Source organism: Amaranthus tricolor, chromosome 2 (assembly GCF_026212465.1).
Source record: "Amaranthus tricolor cultivar Red isolate AtriRed21 chromosome 2, ASM2621246v1, whole genome shotgun sequence".
Taxonomy (NCBI): domain Eukaryota; kingdom Viridiplantae; phylum Streptophyta; class Magnoliopsida; order Caryophyllales; family Amaranthaceae; genus Amaranthus; species Amaranthus tricolor.
Window position 1 is genome coordinate 7,544,367 of NC_080048.1, and position 18,556 is coordinate 7,562,922.

Here is an 18,556-nt window from a genome sequence, read left to right on the forward strand (position 1 = left end):
GCATTAAAAATACAGTAAGTAGACATTAATTTTAATGGGTTGAATTTGAGATACATCTCTTAAAGAGACGTCATCTCAAGAGACCAGCTGTTCTTTTAATTTGTGCTACTATTTTGTTTTAATTCGTCAACATAGTTGATATAATTTAAATTTATTTTGGATTAAGTGTTTTAGGTTGGTTTAAAATTTATTTTGAAGTAAAATCAAGTCGGATTTGATTACGGATAAATATCGAATTATCAAATCTATTTTAAATGCCTCTACTTAGAAAAGTTATCTTTGAAAATCTGGAATGTTTGGATGACAAAATATCAAACCCTCGTCAAAATTAATAAAGAGGTTGCAGTTGATAAACTATTGGATAAATATTTGCTCAAAGTCATGTCTCCAAACTTTTAGGGCCTTGAGTGAAAGTTAATTTTTTAGCTTTTTGAGTACAACTATATGTTTATTTTTAAGTAATAATAACAAACTACTATTTTTTATTAAATAAAATACTAACTAGTTTAATTAATTTAATTAAAAAATATATATATAACAAAGTAATAATAACACTACTTTTTTATAGGAATAATATCACTATTTTATTTTCTAAATTGAATAATCATCAAAGAAAAATAAAATCAAAATGCACCTATGAACAAGAAACCCAAAATCAATAATTATTGAACAAGTAGTCATCATCAAGCTAATAAATCGTCATTAATTATGAAAAAGTATTGATATATATTATATGAAGATTTACATGTGTTGCTAAAAATATTATATTTTTTAATAATTAATTCAAAAATCAGATTTTTAATATGTCTTTTTTTAGACCTTTTTAAATAAAGGGATTCTCTTCATATTTTAGAAACTTCCCCTCGGCTATAGGTGGAGCTACATTAGGGTGAAGATTGGCCACCACCTACCCTTATAAATCACCGAAAGTGTAGCTTATGGAATTTTTGAAATACTTAAGCCAAAAAAAAAAAATTAATTAAATAAATTAAGTTCTAAACTTATTCCAAAAGTAAGCGTGAAATTCTCAAACCTGAAGTTTTGGTCTGTTCACAGTTACTAACTGCGAACATGTCAAAAAAGACAAAAATAGCTATTCCCACTTAGTAACTGGGAACAACTATTTTGTCCTGTTGCTGTTCGCAGTTACTAATTGCGAACTGGTCAAAACAGGTCAAATAGTTGTTCACAGTTAGTAAGTGCGAATAGTTATTTTGTCTTTTTTGACCTGTTCGCAGTTAGTAACTGCGAACAGCCCCAAACCTCGGATTTGGGAATTTCATGCTAGCTCTTGAAATAAGTTTAAAACTTAGTTTATTTAATTATTATTTTTTTTTTTTGCTTAAGTATTTCAAATTTTCTAGCTTATGCGTGTATTTGGCCCATAAATATTTTTACACTATGTTATAATTCATAGCACTACTTGTTAGGCCTTACTATCAGCATAATAAAATTAAATAAATTCCTTAAAATTGTGTTGATTTCAGTTCCTTCACATAAATCTTTTTGTGATGTTAATATGAGAATTTTGTTGTCATTTAGAGTGTATAATGGTTATTGAAAATAATAAATTAATTAAATTAAATAAATTAATCAAATAATTAATTAATTGGAAATACCCAAAAATTGCAAAGTTACTATTTTTGTGGAAAGTATTTTTCACGGATCACGAAAAGGTTCACGGGTCGCGAGTTTTCAAAGCAAAGTTTCTATTTTGGAAAAAACACAATTTGCGGGTCGCGAAGTTTTTCACTGATCGCGAGTTTCGCGTTGGTTTTTGCAATGTTGTTTTATTCGGTTTTGTTAGTTATGCTATAACTACCTACGGTTAATATGGTTATACTAACTGAATATATTGGGATGGATTGATTTATGATCGACATTGATTCATGAATGGATGTTGCGGTTCATGAAGTGACATATTACTTCATGAATGGTTATATGCTCTTCTTTAAATATAGAAAGAATGTGTAAGTTATTTTTTACATGAGATATACATGTGATTTCTGAATTTCTTATCCTCTCTAGCATTTTACATAGAGAACTTGCAATCCTTGATTGTAAATTTTCGTTTCTTCTTCCATTAAGTTTTCTCATGTCGTTCTAAATTCCTTGTGCTAGGAATTTAGTGTAATTCTTTGTTACTCAGAACATATTTCCGGTATACATTCCCAAACACCATAGTAGGGAGGAAATGATGTTTTAGGATAGAGCATGTCGCCTAGATTTTATATCTAGTCACATGCAAAATCTTCTTGTTACTATGTTCGATATATAGTGATTCCCGATGATGAAGTTTACATGTGGTGTATGTTAAGCAAAGGTTTGAACTTGTCATATGTTTTGTACTTCCTCCGTTCCGTTTTAGTCGCTACATTTGCATGGGCACGGGAATTAAGAAAAGTGATTGACCTACATTGTAGCTGATTGTTTACTTTATAGAGTATAGTATTTTATTATTGTTAATTGAAAAAAGAAAAAGGAAAAATAAGTTGTTAGGTTACTTTATAGAGTATAGTATAATATTTTATTATAGAGTATAGAATAGGATAAAAATAGGGGTAGGTAGAACTTTAAATAATTGTTTTATTACTAAAAACGGAAATGTAGCAAATAATATGAAATTGCCAAAAATAAATTATATAGCGGATATTATGGAACAGAGGAAGTAACATACTAAGTTTTTGTAAGTTTATTTTATAAGTTTGATTAATAAAACTAAAGTCACAAAGTACAACAAATTTTTCCTCACTCATCTAAGCTTTGCCTCTGCTCCCGACTCACTCATAACAACTCTCAAGAGGGTAGCATTTGCCACTTGCTAGGTGATGTTTTGTGTTGATAATGAAATATTGGTTAAAATAATGAAAATTTTGCTATGGACATTGATTTGGCATGTCAAGTGGCGAGTTCAGGACTCAAATTTAGTGAGAGCGCAACCGATGTAAAAAAAAATTCAATAAATTATTTTTCAAATATCATAATCATAAATATTAAAAAAAATGGTATTTTCAATTCAACTCAATAAAATAAGATTCTACATTATCGATCTATTTAGACGAGTTTTTGTATCTTAAAACCGACGAGCAATAAGATTATTGTGAAAACACTCACGTCATTTAAATTTGATAGCACGGTTGGTTTAGTGAAAGAACAATGTACATATATGCATTGTTGGTCTTAGTTTTGATTCTCAGAACCTCCTTCTAAACTTTTAAATCATTTTTTAGTGTCAGTGCCCTCACTTGCGGGCACAAGACCTAGTTGGATCAGAAGGGAGACTAATAAACCAATATTTGATATTATGAATTGCAAAATCGAAAATAATGATTAGATCATGTCTTTTAGTATATTAAATAAATACATAAGGCTATTCATTCTATTGCAATTGCTTACTTGATAGCAAGTTTTGTGCATTTTTCACCAATGTATGCATTGAAGTCCTAAACCTACTTAACCCCACAGTCCCTGAAATTATATTAAAGCTCTCAAGCTCTGAAGTGGTATCTAAAACATTGAGTAACTCATTTTCTAGTCCTAAATTTCTGAAAATGTGTATGTTTGATTCCTTGTCATTCATCATCCACATTGCAAGTTCAATAGTAAATCGTCGTATCCTGGGAAATCGAGGAGGTGGGTATCGATGCTTCTTCAGAATCTGTACAAGTGCATTTGCAATCTCGTTCTCTTTGATTCCTGCTCGCTCAAACACAATGCTTGGATCGGAGTAAGTAATGAACTTGAAAGCTCGTGCTGCTAATCCTACCATCACTTCTTGTAGTCTGTCCTCTTCCGATGTGATGCCCTTTAGAATCTGAAACATATTAGAAAATTCTATCAGCCTCTGGCTTCTCGAGTGCACACTATTCATGTAAAGATTCTGGGCGTGTTTGGTATGCAGTTTAAGTAGCGTTTAGTAGTGGTGGTAGCTATTTTCATGGCTAATTAGGCAGTTAAAAATCTAATTAGGCAATTAAGTATATAGCTTTTTAAGTATACGACTGTAAAGTACTAAAGTACTAACAACCTCTGCCTTCTCGAGTGCACACTATTCATGTAAATGTTGATTTTGGGCGTGTTTGGCATGACAGTTTAAGTAGCGTTTAGTAGTGCAAGTACCTATTTTCACGGCTAATTAGGCAGTTAAAAATCTAATTAGGAATTAAGTATATAACAATTTAAGTATATAACAGTTTAAGTACTAAAGTGCTAACAGCCTCTGCCTTCTCGAGTGCACAATATTCATGTAAAGATTTTCGGCGTGTTTGGCATAGCAGTTTAAGTAGCGTTTAGTAGTGCAGACATCTATTTTCATGGCTAATAAGGCAATTAAGTATATAACAGTCTAAGTAAATAACTGTTAAGTACGAAAGTGCTAACAGCCTCTGCCTTCTCGAGTGCACACTATTCATGTAAATGTTGATTCTGGGTGTGTTTGGCATAGCAGTTTAAGTAGCGTTTTTAGTAGTGCAAATATCTGTTTTCACGGGTAATTAGGAAATTAAGTATATAACATCTACAAAACTTACAGTGGGAACTGCTGCAGCTACTCCCCCTAACTCTTGGAAGCAATCCTGAGTACCATAAGTGCACAAATTTCTTAAAACCTGAGCTGAATTCAAACGAACCAATGGATCCTCTAACGCGTTCACAAGCTTCTTCATTGTCCCTAACCGCAAGATGTAGTTGCAGTTTTGCTCGCTTTCCAACATGAGCATAACCAAAGCTTCACCCGCTGCACTCCTAACACCCACCTGAGCATGTGGGTGTGGCCTCCCTTCTTCGAAGAAAATCTTCGACAACTCTTTAATGATTCCACCTGTGTGTCCAATTCTATCAGTTGCATCATTTTCTATCGCCAAACTTGTCAATATCTCGATCCCTAGTTTTTGCAATTCGGGATATTTCTCCCCATACCTTAATATGTCTCGGATATTGCTAAATGTGTAAACAATCTCCGATATCTCTTTTCGAAGCTGTTTTCCTGTACTACCTGTTGTGTTCGCGAGCATTTTTATAACTTGAAGGGCTCGTTTAGCTTTTTGAATACATGAATCCCTGACATTTTCATCCATCAATAATTTCTCTCCTACACAAGATAAGTCAATGATTTTAGGTAGTAAACCTTTTGTATTCCCTATTTTCCCACAATTCTCATGGTCTTGAGCTAGCTTCATGAGAATAAGTAGCCCGAGATTATAAAATGTCTCGGTTATTGAAATCCCGGTTTTCTCAACAAAAAGAAGTGATGAAATCGATTCCATGGCACCTAGAATTCCTGCAACTCGAAGAGAATTCTGTTTCATTCCTGCTAGTTTCGACACTATTTCTGCTGCTGATTGTCTGATTTCCTCCTCTTTGGGGTCCTTCCAGTTCAATATCTCTACTAATCTTTCAACTGTCGAGAAACTTACCCCGAGTTTTTGCAATGTATCATCACAAAACCGACTACTCATTGCAAAACTTTTAAGAATTCGAGCACCCATAAGTTGCTCTTCCGATGAATTTGAACATAAAAGTTCCATAGCAAACGAAACCATATCCATCTTTAGCCCATCGAAAATACTCCCCTCAATACATCTCGAATAAGCATCGTAAAAGAATCTCCTTACAGAAACAATACCCGAAAGTCCAAACTCGCATTCTTCGTTTACCTTAACAAAAATTTTACAATACATAACTGTCAATTCCCAATACAACTTTTCAAACAAAAACAAAAAGGCTTCAGCTAAAGCCAATGCATAGAATATGCACAAAGCCGATTTCCTATTCCTTTTGTCCGAATCAGATTTTTCGACTTCTCCAAAGTTTCTCCTTATAAGTTTCATCAAAGACAGACTAACACAAGCAATTGCTGCAACAACTTGAAGACACTGAAGAATCTTACTTACATTTCTCGACTGAAATAATCGAGAACAGTAAGGTAAAATAGACACATCTGAACTATCCCATCTTCTATTAGCCATGTTTCTTTTATTCCCTTTACGCGATTTTTCTACCCTTTTAGCACATAAACTCGGTGAGGTGAAAACCGACTTCATAGCATTAAAAATCTTATTCGAACCCAACTTAAGAAGTCGAAAACTGTTGATCCCAGTATCAGTAATAGACCATGTAGCTTGACGTTGCCATTCAAGTTCGTGACTTCGACTAAAAATCCTTGTTCCTTCTGTTAAAAGAATGACTGTTATGATCCAAAAATCCGATTTTTCTAAAGTTATTGCAAAGCCACCAAGAAGAACCACTGTAGCCCAAATGAACCCAAGTGTGCCTAATCGGGTAGCTGACTTTTCGAGGATGGCTAAGCGAAGAGCGAAAAGGGTTAGTCTTTTTTCAGGTGCAGGGACTACTGGATTATGTACAGAGGGTTCTGTGCTAGTTTTACTGCTGTCATTCCTGCTTGTTTCAGGCTCAAAATGGGTTGTGTTTTGTGGGTATGCATCACTTAGCCTTTTTAGTTCAGATATCTGTAAGCACAAATTTCCATTTTCTGCCTGTGAACTAGCAATATCCATGTATATAATGGGATATGATCCAAAAGTTTTGGGATGGTGGGTTTAAGACTTTAGTTTGTAAAGCTTATTGGGTGATATGTGTTTTTGATGTGAAAATGAATTGTGTGTTTGTAAAGCTTAGTGTTTGTATATATAAATGATCAATCGTCTTGTATGATACTGGCTCACCATGAGATGGATCCATATAATTTGCTTATTTTTGTAATTAACTGATCATAATTAAAGTTATTGGTCATTTTTAACACATTAAATGTTCATGGGGTCAACCTAACAGAAATTGTCTCACTACGTCTCATTTAAAAATTTGTGATAGATGATTGGATTGGGATTAAGTAAAGTAAGAAATGGGTTGGTCTTTTGTATGATAGGGACTAAATAAACTTGAGGACCACGTTTCTTATGCTAGGCCTTCAAGGGTTACTTATGGGGTGGACCTATGTGGGGGCTTGGGCAGAGGTGTTTAAAATTAACTTAATTAATTCAAAGATAGTATGATTTGACTTGATTGGTAAATACCCTTAATATAAAAATTAAATCAGATTGGGATTATAAATATGTATAATGTATACGTAATAGTATTAAATTGACCAGACTGAGAATTTCATGTTCAAAACCCGTCCAAACGCTCAAAAGTTCATGACTACTTGGAGGTGGTTATGTCACATCTATAAAATGTAAATTAAGTGGAGTTTCTTTAGGAAAACCGTAAAAACGTCATGGTCCCACCATAATTTTGATTTGCTAATATCATAGTCAATTTCGAGGATATTTTATGATTAAAGTTTTGGGTAAGCTATTTGCTTTTTTTTTTTTTTTTTCTTTTTTCTGGAAAATGGTTTTCTGTTACTAGTGTTTCTTCATGGAAGTATGTTCGTCTCCACTTTCTGTTTCTATGTTATTGATTGGAACTTGGAAACGTGTTAAATTGTTGATGCCAGGTTATCTCTTCTTGTATTATAAGCTTACTCCTTCCGTCTAAAAATGTGTTTTAACTTTAACATAGATCTGACAATTTAATATTTATTTGACTTTATAATCAAATTTGATTTTAAGCCGACTTTAAAATAAATTTTAAATTAATTATAATTAATATGTACATAAAATTCGATTTTAAATCTGTCTAAAACATATAAGCTGAAATTAATATAATAACTTAAATAAAAACATCATACTTCTGCTAATTTTAAGTAGCACCACATAGCTTAAAAATGTAAATCTTTTAAATCATATAATGCAAATTTAAAAGTACGATAAACGTTAATGTTAACTATCTATCACAATCACAATTCACAGTAGATAAAAACTTCTTGACCATATATGTGGAAAAACTAAATTTATGGTCCAACCGTCAAAGTAAATGGAATATATTTGTGTGGGGTGTTGCTAAACTTCGCCACCCTTTTCATTTTTTCGCCACCCCCCTCCAAATGAAATTACGAATTTGCCCCTGATTTTTTAAAAATTACAATTTTGCCACTTATTTCAAATTTTTTATTTATAATAATAATAATAATAATAATAATAATAATAATAACAACAATAATAAAATTAAATAATAATAATTATTATTCAAAAAAAAAAAAAAAAAAAGTTGAGTCGCACAAAATTGGGCGACTGAACCTAGGTCGAGTCGCCCAGATCTGGGCGACTGAACCTAGGTCGAGTCGCCCAAAATTGGGCGACTCAATTTTTTTTTTTTTTTTTTTTTTTCTTTTTGGAAAATAATAATAATAATAATAATAATAATAATATTAATACAAATAATAATAATTTATAGATTAATGTGGTCTATTAGCTTTTGTGCAGGTCTCGAACCTGAGACCTTCACGTTAATAACACAACGCTCTAACCAACTGAGCTAATAGACCACATTAATCTAGAAATTATTATTATTTGTATTAATATTATTATTATTATTATTATTATTTTCCAAAAAGAAAAAAAAAATAAATAAATAAATTGAGTCGCCCAATTTTGGGCGACTCGACCTAGGTTTAGTCGCCCAGATCTGGGCGACTCGACCTAGGTTCAGTCGCCCAATTTTGTGCGACTCAACTTTTTTTTTTTTTGAATAATAATTATTATTATTTAATTTTATTATTGCTGTTTTTATTATTATTATTATTATTATTATTGTTTTTATTATTATTATTATTATTATTATTATTATTATTATTATTAATGTTATTATTATTATTAATTTTATTTATTATTATTATTTAATTTTATTATTGTTTTTATTATTATTATTATTATTATTATTATTATTATTATAAATAAGAAATTTGTAAAGAGTGGCATTTTTGTAATTTTTTTAACTACAGGGGTAAATACGTAATTTTAGAGGGGGGTGGCGAAAAAATGAAAAGGGGTGGCGAACTTTAAGGATTGGGTTTGTGTGCCCTTTTATGGTTCAAGTAAATGGACAATAAGTCTTGTATAATTGCTAACACATCATCTTAAATTACTTTAATATTATTAGTAATTATTTTAAAGTTATAAATTTACTTAATATTATAAAAAGTGATCACTTTAAGATAATAAGTGTATATTAGATTAGGTCAATATAAATTATCTTGTGGTAAAACCATTTAATTTGAGAATTTGTGAACGTAAAAACATCTTTATGATCCAAGTATATAGTTAATTCATAGAGAACTTGTGAGAATAAAGAAATGAGAAAAATTATTGTTTTTAAAAGTAGTGAAAATCAAAATTCTATAAAAAAAATAAAAGAGAAATTTCCTAATTATTAAGTTAATCTAAAATTCTCTAACATCTACAATTATCTTTGAACCATAAGACTTTGAAAATTCAAAGCAGTCATACTCATGCATACTTATTATTGTTTGCCTTTTTGTAATTGGTAGGAACACTTTTTTTAAGTATGTGACGTAGTCATATAAATGGATGATATAGTTAGGAGAAGACTTGGAGAAGACTTGGAGTAGACTTGGATATGTCTTGGCAATGGCATTATTGCTTTGCTACCAAACAAGCTACAAATATATTCCTATTTTGTATTTCCTCCGTCCTATTAAATTTATAACGTTTTTTTTTTTTGGTTCGTCTCACTTAATTCCTATTTTTAGACAATGGCCTCTTACTTTCTTTTAATTTCATCTATGCATTTTATCCATTTTTTAATTTCATCCGCACAATATATTATGTCTCTTTATTTATTACCACTTTCATAAAAACTATCATTTTTCTCTTTCATGTAAATATAATACTTCTAGTACAGAGGAGTGTTGATGAATTTGGCCTATTATTCGTTTTTTTCATTTCATAATTTTATTTTTATTTTTAGACATGATTTCATCTATTTTACTTTTTATTCCCGTCTTTAATTTCTAAAATTCTCACTATTTTAACTCATTATACATAATTTCTAAATCTCCATATTAAAAGCAATTCGGGCTAATTCATTGTAATGAAAAATAGGAGTAATCAAAGTAGAAAGTAAATGCACCACAGTTCCTTGCACAAACATTTCACCACACTTTTAAGTGTCGATACGTGAGGGTGATTGCAAGATAAAATTTGCCTACATTACACATTTTCTAGTGGGACTCTTTCGTGAACTCTTACAGTCTTACTCATAACGGCTTAACCATGGTATGTCAATTCCTCGTTATTAGTCAATGGAATCAAGTTTTAAGTACATTACCCGTTCAAAATAAATTCTCACTGACATTTTACGAGAAGAAATTAAAATTCAAAAATATTTGATCAAAAGATATTTTTTTGTTACAGAGAAAGTTAAATTGAAAAAGATGCAGCTAAAAACTTTTATATTCTAATTCTAATCTATAACTTTACCGTTTAGAATAGATGACGACTGTACTAATATTTTTTTCTCACGTGTAATTTTTTTATGGCTTTAAAATTTCAAAATTGAAATTTAGTGTATCATATTGACACTTAAAGCCATTTTATATTTTATAATGGTATAAAAGAACATATTTGACTCATTAAAAAAGGCATTTCACTAAATTTTTTAGAATAATTTCAATTTTTAATTAACTCATTTTTTTTTTAACAACTTTAGATGCTTTCAAGGAATAGTTGTATGATGTTCCACAAAAATTTGATGGCCAACCATAATTGTATCCGTAATTGGAACATAATCTTGTAAGTTCCTACAAATGGTTGAACAATCTTGCACGTATTGTAACTGGGTTGTACTACTAAAAATAATGATAGTAATAGCAATTACTTCTATAGTTTGTAAAGTGATACAATTTTTTTTTTCTCCAATGTGAAACAACTTACATGTGAATAATAAATGGACGTCTAATAAGAGAATGAAAAAAAAGTGGTGATTCATTCTTGTTATTTTGTTTTTATTTCAATTTAATGAAAGTTAAAGCTAATAGTTGAGGCCCCAAGATATGTTATATACTCTAACACGCGCACTCACACGAGAGCCTTTTGGGCTTGAAGTATGGTTGCGATACAGGACCTCCTCATACCTGACACTAACTATTCCACTTTAAATGAGGCGTGGTTGAGATTCGAACCTGTGACCTCTTATTTCACTGGCTCCGATACCATGTCAAAGAACCAACTCAACCAAAAACTTAAACTAATGATTGAGACCCCGGAATATGTTATATACTCTATGAGAATCTTTTATAGGCTGCATACAAGAAAAAGGAATATTATTTTTCATATATGGTAACTTGATGAGAATCAAATACATATCCCAATAGAAAAAGAAAAGCCATTAGACCAAAAATTATCCAAGGTGGTATGATAATTTATGGAAAATATCAACATTAATCATCTAATCTTTCACCCGTTTGTTGTGAATATTTTCATCTTTAATTTATTTTTTATAATACAATCTTTGTTCTTAATTTATTTTTGTAGAAAAATTAGTAGCGAAGAACTTTTTGGAAACTTTGATTTCAAAATTTTTAAGACGCAACAAAATTTTAACTTAACGTTTTTATATCAAAATTCCAATCATAGAGATAATTTATTTTAAAATATATATTTGGTAAAAACGAACATCTGGCATTGTTCTTTGTTCTAGGTATTTTTTTCTTAATTTTTTTAAGTTAAAATTTTTAAATAAAAGTCCATATTTTCACATTTATTTATGATTTTTAGAATTAAAACACCCAAAATTGAAAATTTTAATATCAAACTTTTCTTAATTTTTTGTAATTTAGATGTCATTACAATAAACTTTTTGTAATTAAGATGTTATTGTATGTGATTTACAAAGAAACAATTTTAATAGTGTTGTATTCAATATTCATAATAATCCGATTAAGTTTACATCCTTTTTTCGTGGTAGTTGCTCATAGGCTTATCCAATGGCTCATTAGGGATGGTCATGGGCGGGTTTAGTCAGATTTGGATCCAGACCCATAAATTTAAATGGATCTAGACTCAGATTCGAACTTTAATGGTCTGAAATTTTCGGACCCATACCCAATTCCGTGGGGTCTAATGGTTTTAGAGTCTTTTATGGTCCTTAATGGATTCAAAGTCGTATTACTCCCAAAGCCAACGGACAACAGCAAGTAGGGAAGTATTCTAAATGAGAGCATCCAGCAGACAATCTAGAGGTTATTGAAATTCCTTTCAAACGAAAGACTCCAGAAATAGTCCTATCAAGATTCTGGAAGAAGGAATTCACACTTCACAACTAAAATTTCTGAGAGTGAGTGCTCTTGGTTAAGCAAAATTATTAATAATGTTCTATTTTAAGTCATCTATATAGGCTCATAAAATATAATCAACATTATTGAACTGGGTATTCAAAATGTGCAGTACAGCTTGTAGTATTATTGTGCAACAGTGCAATTGTAAAAAAATATCTAATAAAATTTAGGGTCTGGGTTTGAGTCTATAGCGAATCTAGAGTCTGGGTCTAGAGGTCTAGGTATGGGTTCGAGGGTCTGGACACAGACCCAAACCCTCTATTATTTTTGAGATTCAGACACGACTCAGATCCGATGGGTCTCAAAAAATAAGACTCAGTGTCATGGTACTGTTTATTCAATTAATTTATTTATTTAATAATTAGCATCATATTACTAAAATACCCTTTGACCTTTTCAGTTGACCTTGACTTTTGGTCAACGAGCTTTTTCTGGAAGTCCCATCTTCCTTGAATGGCCCACGAGTCAGTTACCTCTAAAAAACCCTAACTCCCCACTCTCCCACAATGCATGGCTCTCCTTGTTTCAAGATGAATAACTGCCCACTACTCCCATGATAGTCCACTTTTTCTCAGAAACAACTTCCCTTCCTCACCATTATAAATAGGGGCTACCATCAAGAAGGGAGGATGATCTGAAATAGCTTTCCTAGTATCCTTGCTTACATTACTTCCTTAGCCTTCCTAAACTCTAGCACTAGCACTAGCAATCCCAATCCCGACCTTCCTTCTTGCATTCATTCTACAATCTGTCATTCATTAATTTCCGATCTACGTTCTAACTTGAGCGTCGGAGGGATTTTCCGGGAGATCACCCCCCGGACAAGGCTAACGTGTTGTATTGCAGGAATTCAAGTCGCTTTCTCTTATAAACCGTTTCACTTGATCACTCTTCCATCAATCTCCAGGTATTTTAAGTGTCTTTTGCACTTCCTCGTTTCATTACCGAAACAGTTTGGCGCCGTCTGTGGGGAGTGTTACAAAAAGTCATGGCTCCCAAAAGAAATCCAACACAAACCGCAACCGTGCATAGCACAGATACAGACACTTCCGCAGGTCACGCTAATAACCAAGCCGTGACTCGTCGTGATCTGGACATGCTAGCACGAAACCTCACTGCCGCTTTTTCCGAACAACTCCGCACTGTCATGAATAATAACAATAACCCTCCTCAACAGCAAGTATTGGAAGAAATGGCGGAGCAGATAAAAAATCTGCGAGAGAGAATCGAACCCCACCAGGAGCTATCAAAATCCCATAAATCTCAAGAGGGGAACTCAAGGATGTCATATTCCAGTAGACGCAATAAGAAGAGGAGGGAAAGATCGAGGACACATACAAGCCTAAACAGAAGCGAATCCCAAAACGGAGAATCCAAAACCGCCTCTCGAGATGCCCGTACTTACCTGGAAAACAAGAAGCAGAGGGCGTTCGAAAGTGTTCAATCATTGGTGGACAAGAGGAGGGAAGAAAGGAAGAAAGCGCAACTCACGGTATCTAGCCATCCCACCAGCCCCGCCATAATGCCGCGGAATGAGACCGGCAAGAGTAGCCTCCCCGAAGATCTTATGCCAATAATCTCTCCGTTGGCTCCGGAGATACTGAATACTCCCAACCCCGGGAAAATAAAGATCCCAAATATGGCGGCCTTCGATGGAACATCCTGCCCCGAGGAACACTTGATGGCATACAAAAACTTGATGTTGCTGTACACCACCAACCCGGCATTGTGGTGCAAATTCTTCCCAACTACTCTCACAGGAGTAGCCTTGACGTGGTACACCTCTCTTCCAGGGAGAAGTATCCACACTTTTGCCCAATTAGAGAGCAAATTCCTGGGTCACTTTGTGGCATCCAGAAGGCAGGAGAAATCAAACTTCCATTTGCTTAGCATAACGCAACTGGAAGGGGAATCCATATCATCGTATCTGAGGAAATTCCATGAGGCAGTGCTGGGGGTAACGGATTTGGAAGAATCAGTCGCCTTAAACGCCTTAATCAACGGAATGAAGGCTCAAAGGCTCAAGTTCCAGTTGGTCGAGAGTCAAGTGAAGACATACGCGGAGGCCATGAAGCAATGTCAAAGCTATGTCACGGCCTTCGAGATATGTCAGGCACATGACCCAAAGAGGCGTAAATCAGAAAAGAAGGATCCAATATCCAATCGCTCCTCAAGGAGCGTAGAGGAACATCCATCTAGGAGGGATAAAAATTACATGCCGCATCATCCAGAGCCTCCATCAGACATGGGACCTCCACGATCCCGGCACGTATATGCCGTTGAAGGGGAGTCCAGGACGCGGAATTTGCTTGATGGAGGTAATGACCCGAGGTTCAATCGGAACAGGAAGGACATTTTCTTCGCTGTTCGGGATGAGTTGCCAACTCCACCTCCTATTACCACTCCCTCCGATCGACGCAACTACAATCTGTGGTGTGATTACCACAAAGAGCACGGCCACACTTTGGCCCAATGCCGCGAACTCAAACGTATTCTACATCAACTAGCCGACGAGGGGGAGCTATCAAGGTTCATCAATCGAAAGGACTATGGCACGAGAGGCGACGCGGAAAGAAGGCCTTGGAACCAGAAAAGAAACGAGGCTAGGCGTGAAAGTTCCAAGACACAAGGAACCATCAATATGATTTTCAGCGGCTACACCGAGGAATATCCCACAATCCGCGCTGCGAAAGACAGCGTCCATACTCTGTTCAAAGGACCCCCAAAAACCACCTCAAGTGGGCCGATCATGAGATTTGATGCCACTACTTCCCAACCGTTGCAACAACCACACACTGATCCTTTAGTGGTTACCATCAAGGTTGGGCAAATGATGGTAAGGCGAGTATTGGTGGATACCGGAAGCACAGCCGATCTTATAACGATGGAATGCCTAAGAAAAATGAAATTCGAAGAAAAGCACCTGCAACCCCTTGATAAACCTTTGATTGGGTTTGGAGGAAACCAGGTCATTCCAATGGGAACAATCATACTCCCTGTGCGAGTAGGGGAAAGAAGCGGAAGCAGAACTATGCCCATACGATTCACGGTGGTGGATCTCGTATTCCCCTACAACGCCATCATGGGGCTTCCACTTATTAACAAGATCAAAGCAGCAATCTTTCCTCATCAACTCTTGCTGCAATTCGAGCGGGATGATGGACAAGTTGGCATCCTCAAGGGAGACCAGGTAATGGCCCGCCAATGCCTCATCAACACCATGAAGCGCGGACCTTCCGCGACACCCGCCAAAAGAGAGAGAAAAAAAAAAAACTACCCCCCCATGAAATGGAGACCATTTGAAGAAATTCTTCATTTATAGGGGCAATCAGTGATTATCAGTCTTATCAGCTTAACTCTGCGAAATTGTTTCATCCCGCGAAGTATTCGCGTTGTCATTCGAATTCAGTTTTATCATCGCATCCCGCGACGTAGTCGTGTTGTCATTTGTATTCTGTTTTATCAGCACTCATCCCGCGGCATGCTCGCGTTGTCATTTGTATTCTTAGTGATCATCAAAATTCATTTATAACATCAGAAGTCTTATTTTCAGATTATCCGGCCTTATATTCGTAAGTACTCGACTAAAATCTATTGCAAATCTTATTAAATTCAGTAATATCCATAAGTCGGACCCCTTAAGAGGGGTCCGATAATCAAATTATTCTAAGTCACTATGAATCAGTGATATCGAAAAGTCGGACCCTTAGATTGGGTCCCAAAATCGAAAATATTCCAAGGTTGCCCATGATACTGCCTGTTCGCGACATTGAAAAGACGGACCTTTAGAATGAGATCCCGAATAAAATTCTAAGTAAAATCTCAACTATCTTCGATATTCATAAGTGGGATCCGTAAACTCGGGTTCAGTGATTCAAAAAAATCAATCTCGTAAGTCAGGAAAGTTCCCGTAACTTCGATAAGTCGGACCCCCAGGGAGGGGTAGAATATAGAAAATTATTCTAAGTCCTTCAGCACTCGAATGTGCCCGGGGAGTCAACAAGTCGGACCCTAAACTGCACCCCAAAAACGAAAATTATTCTAAGTATAGAAAAATTACACATTCTGCTGTCCGATTTATAGATACGACGGATGTTATGCCGCGCCATCTTCTTCGTCGCTCTAAACCATCGTATGAATAAAGTATGAAAAATATTCCAAGTACAAAGGAAGTCCGTATGATCAATAAGTCGGACTCCCTGGTGCGCTCAGTCATGGTGTAAAAATTCTAAGTATGGGAGAATTCCCATATTTCCTTATGATCGAAGACACGGGCCTTTATGCCCATTCCGCGTCATGGAAGAGCAAGGGGTATGATAAGAGAAGTGGCTGGTATTCTTATCGTTCCGTGAGGTCGATAAGTCGGACCCAGAATTATACTCTAAGGAGAACAGAAATTCTAAGTATGGAGATTACCCATTCTACCGTCCGACTTATAAAACTGGTGAATCCTTATTCCGCGTCATCCAAGATAGCCGCGGAATACAACAAGGACGCGTCATCCTCCTTAGCGTCATGAGCAACTTCAAATTTTTCGAAGATTCTTATCAATCCGTGAAATCAATAAGTCGGACCCCCAGGTGCTCCTAATCATTTTTGAAATATTCCAAGTATGGAAGAATTTTCATGTTGAAGGCATAGTTGAAGACGCGGACTATTAGTACGCGTCATGGTTAAATCGAAGACGCGGAAATATTCTGAGATGAAGTCCAAGCCGCGTCGTCAAATTCTCACGTGATTTATTACTCTAGCTGAGACAAACTTATTCTGCGACATATTATCCTCCTAAAATTCCACGGCACATAAAAGCAAGGAAGAACGATAAGGTTGCTATCTTGTCCGTGGGGTCAACAAGTCGGACCCCCCTTTGGTAAGCAAACTCTAAAAAATATTCTAAGTCATTAAATTTCCATGGTATATGGGTAGTGTAGCTGAAAGTATCAAAATAAAACAAAGTTCGCGTGAAATACTTCATAGATGGTAAGGTGTCTGAGTTGGTCTGATGTGCTGCACTCTATCCCAGAGGTCGCGGGATCAAACCCTCCTATTTGCATTTTGCTGCTAGCTGAGGGTACTCCGCGGCATTATAAACATCCGCCGGCTTTAGCTACTTTATTCATTTTCCCCTCGGATTTATTAAAAAATAATAATAATAAAAATAAAATAAAAATAAAAATAAAAATATATAAAAAAAAAAAAAAAAAATATTATTGTGATCCGTGTAGTAGACAAGTCGGACCCCCTTTGGGGGCTATCTTGTTCCAAAGTTTAAAAAATATTCAAAGTGTTGCAAATCCCGCGGCATGATGATAGTGGAAGCTGAGCTGGGAGTATTAATATATGAAGCCGTGCAATATGCCACACAAGGAGCTAGTTGTCTCAGTTGGTTAGAAGTGCTGCCTTGTGTATTGGAGGTCGTGGCTTCGAAACTTCTTGCCAACATTTTTGCTACTGAATATCGATGGCTAAGGCAATCCCGCAACACGCTACAAGCCGCGTCTTTGGTTACAATATACTCCGAAATATCATGTGAACTTCTTCGTGTGGACCGCAAGGTCGACAAGTCGGACCCCATTGCGTGGGTACAATCTCGAAAATATTCTAAGTATTGAGAATAGTCACGGCATCCAAGTATTAAAAGTTGGACTGGAGGCATCAAATTATATACCATTCGCGCAAAATGTTACACAAGTGGATAGTTGTCTCAGTTGGTCTTGAGTACTGCACTCTATTCTAGAGGTCACAGTATCAAATCCTCCCACCTGCATTTTTGCTGCTGCATGGTATGTATGACTGGGGCTACTCCGCGGTTTGCCATGATCCGCGGCTCGATTTGTTTGGTTGTCTCTTGGATTCAAGGCGTCTTGCATGGCTATTTTGAAATAGTCATAACTTTTTCGTTATAACTCGGAATTCGACGTGTGAACTGTCGATTCGAAGCTTACGAGCCAAATTTTCATAATCCGTCAGAAGGTCTGCCAGATTGTGGACGTATTACTCCTCATGGGCTTTCGAGTATTCTCTACGATCATGTTTCTTCACTAAATCAACTCCGACGGGCACGTGTTTTTCCGCATAAAGGAAGATGTTTCCGGTTGTTGGGGCTCTCCCCTCTCATCATCCTTCATGCGTGGGGCTAAATGTCATGGTACTGTTTATTCAATTAATTTATTTATTTAATAATTAGCATCATATTACTAAAATACCCTTTGACTTTTTCAGTTGACCTTGACTTTTGGTCAACGAGCTTTTTCTGGAAGTCCCATCTTCCTTGAATGGCCCACGGGCCAGTTACCTCTAAAAAACCCTAACTCCCCACTCTCCCACAATGCATGGCTCTCCTTGTTTCAAGATGAATAACTG

At 35.2% G+C, this 18,556-nt stretch overlaps 2 protein-coding genes across 2 annotated transcripts; one reads left to right on the forward strand and one right to left on the reverse strand.

Annotated features, from left to right (window-relative positions):
- Nucleotides 1-3,167: 3,167 nt before the first annotated feature.
- Nucleotides 3,168-6,712, reverse strand: LOC130804062 (uncharacterized). Its single transcript, XM_057668374.1, has 2 exons — nucleotides 4,530-6,712; nucleotides 3,168-3,814 (listed from the first exon to the last, which is right to left on the reverse strand). The coding sequence occupies exons 1-2, from the start codon at nucleotides 6,513-6,515 to the stop codon at nucleotides 3,380-3,382; spliced, it is 2,421 nt and encodes an 806-aa protein (XP_057524357.1). The 5' UTR covers nucleotides 6,516-6,712; the 3' UTR covers nucleotides 3,168-3,379.
- Nucleotides 6,713-13,832: 7,120 nt separating this feature from the next.
- LOC130805468 (uncharacterized) lies at nucleotides 13,833-16,510 on the forward strand. Its single transcript, XM_057670243.1, has 5 exons — nucleotides 13,833-14,150; nucleotides 14,307-14,626; nucleotides 14,723-15,242; nucleotides 15,300-15,383; nucleotides 16,406-16,510. Exons 1-5 carry the CDS (start codon nucleotides 13,833-13,835, stop codon nucleotides 16,508-16,510), a joined length of 1,347 nt encoding a protein of 448 aa, XP_057526226.1.
- The last annotated feature ends 2,046 nt before the right edge of the window (nucleotides 16,511-18,556 follow it).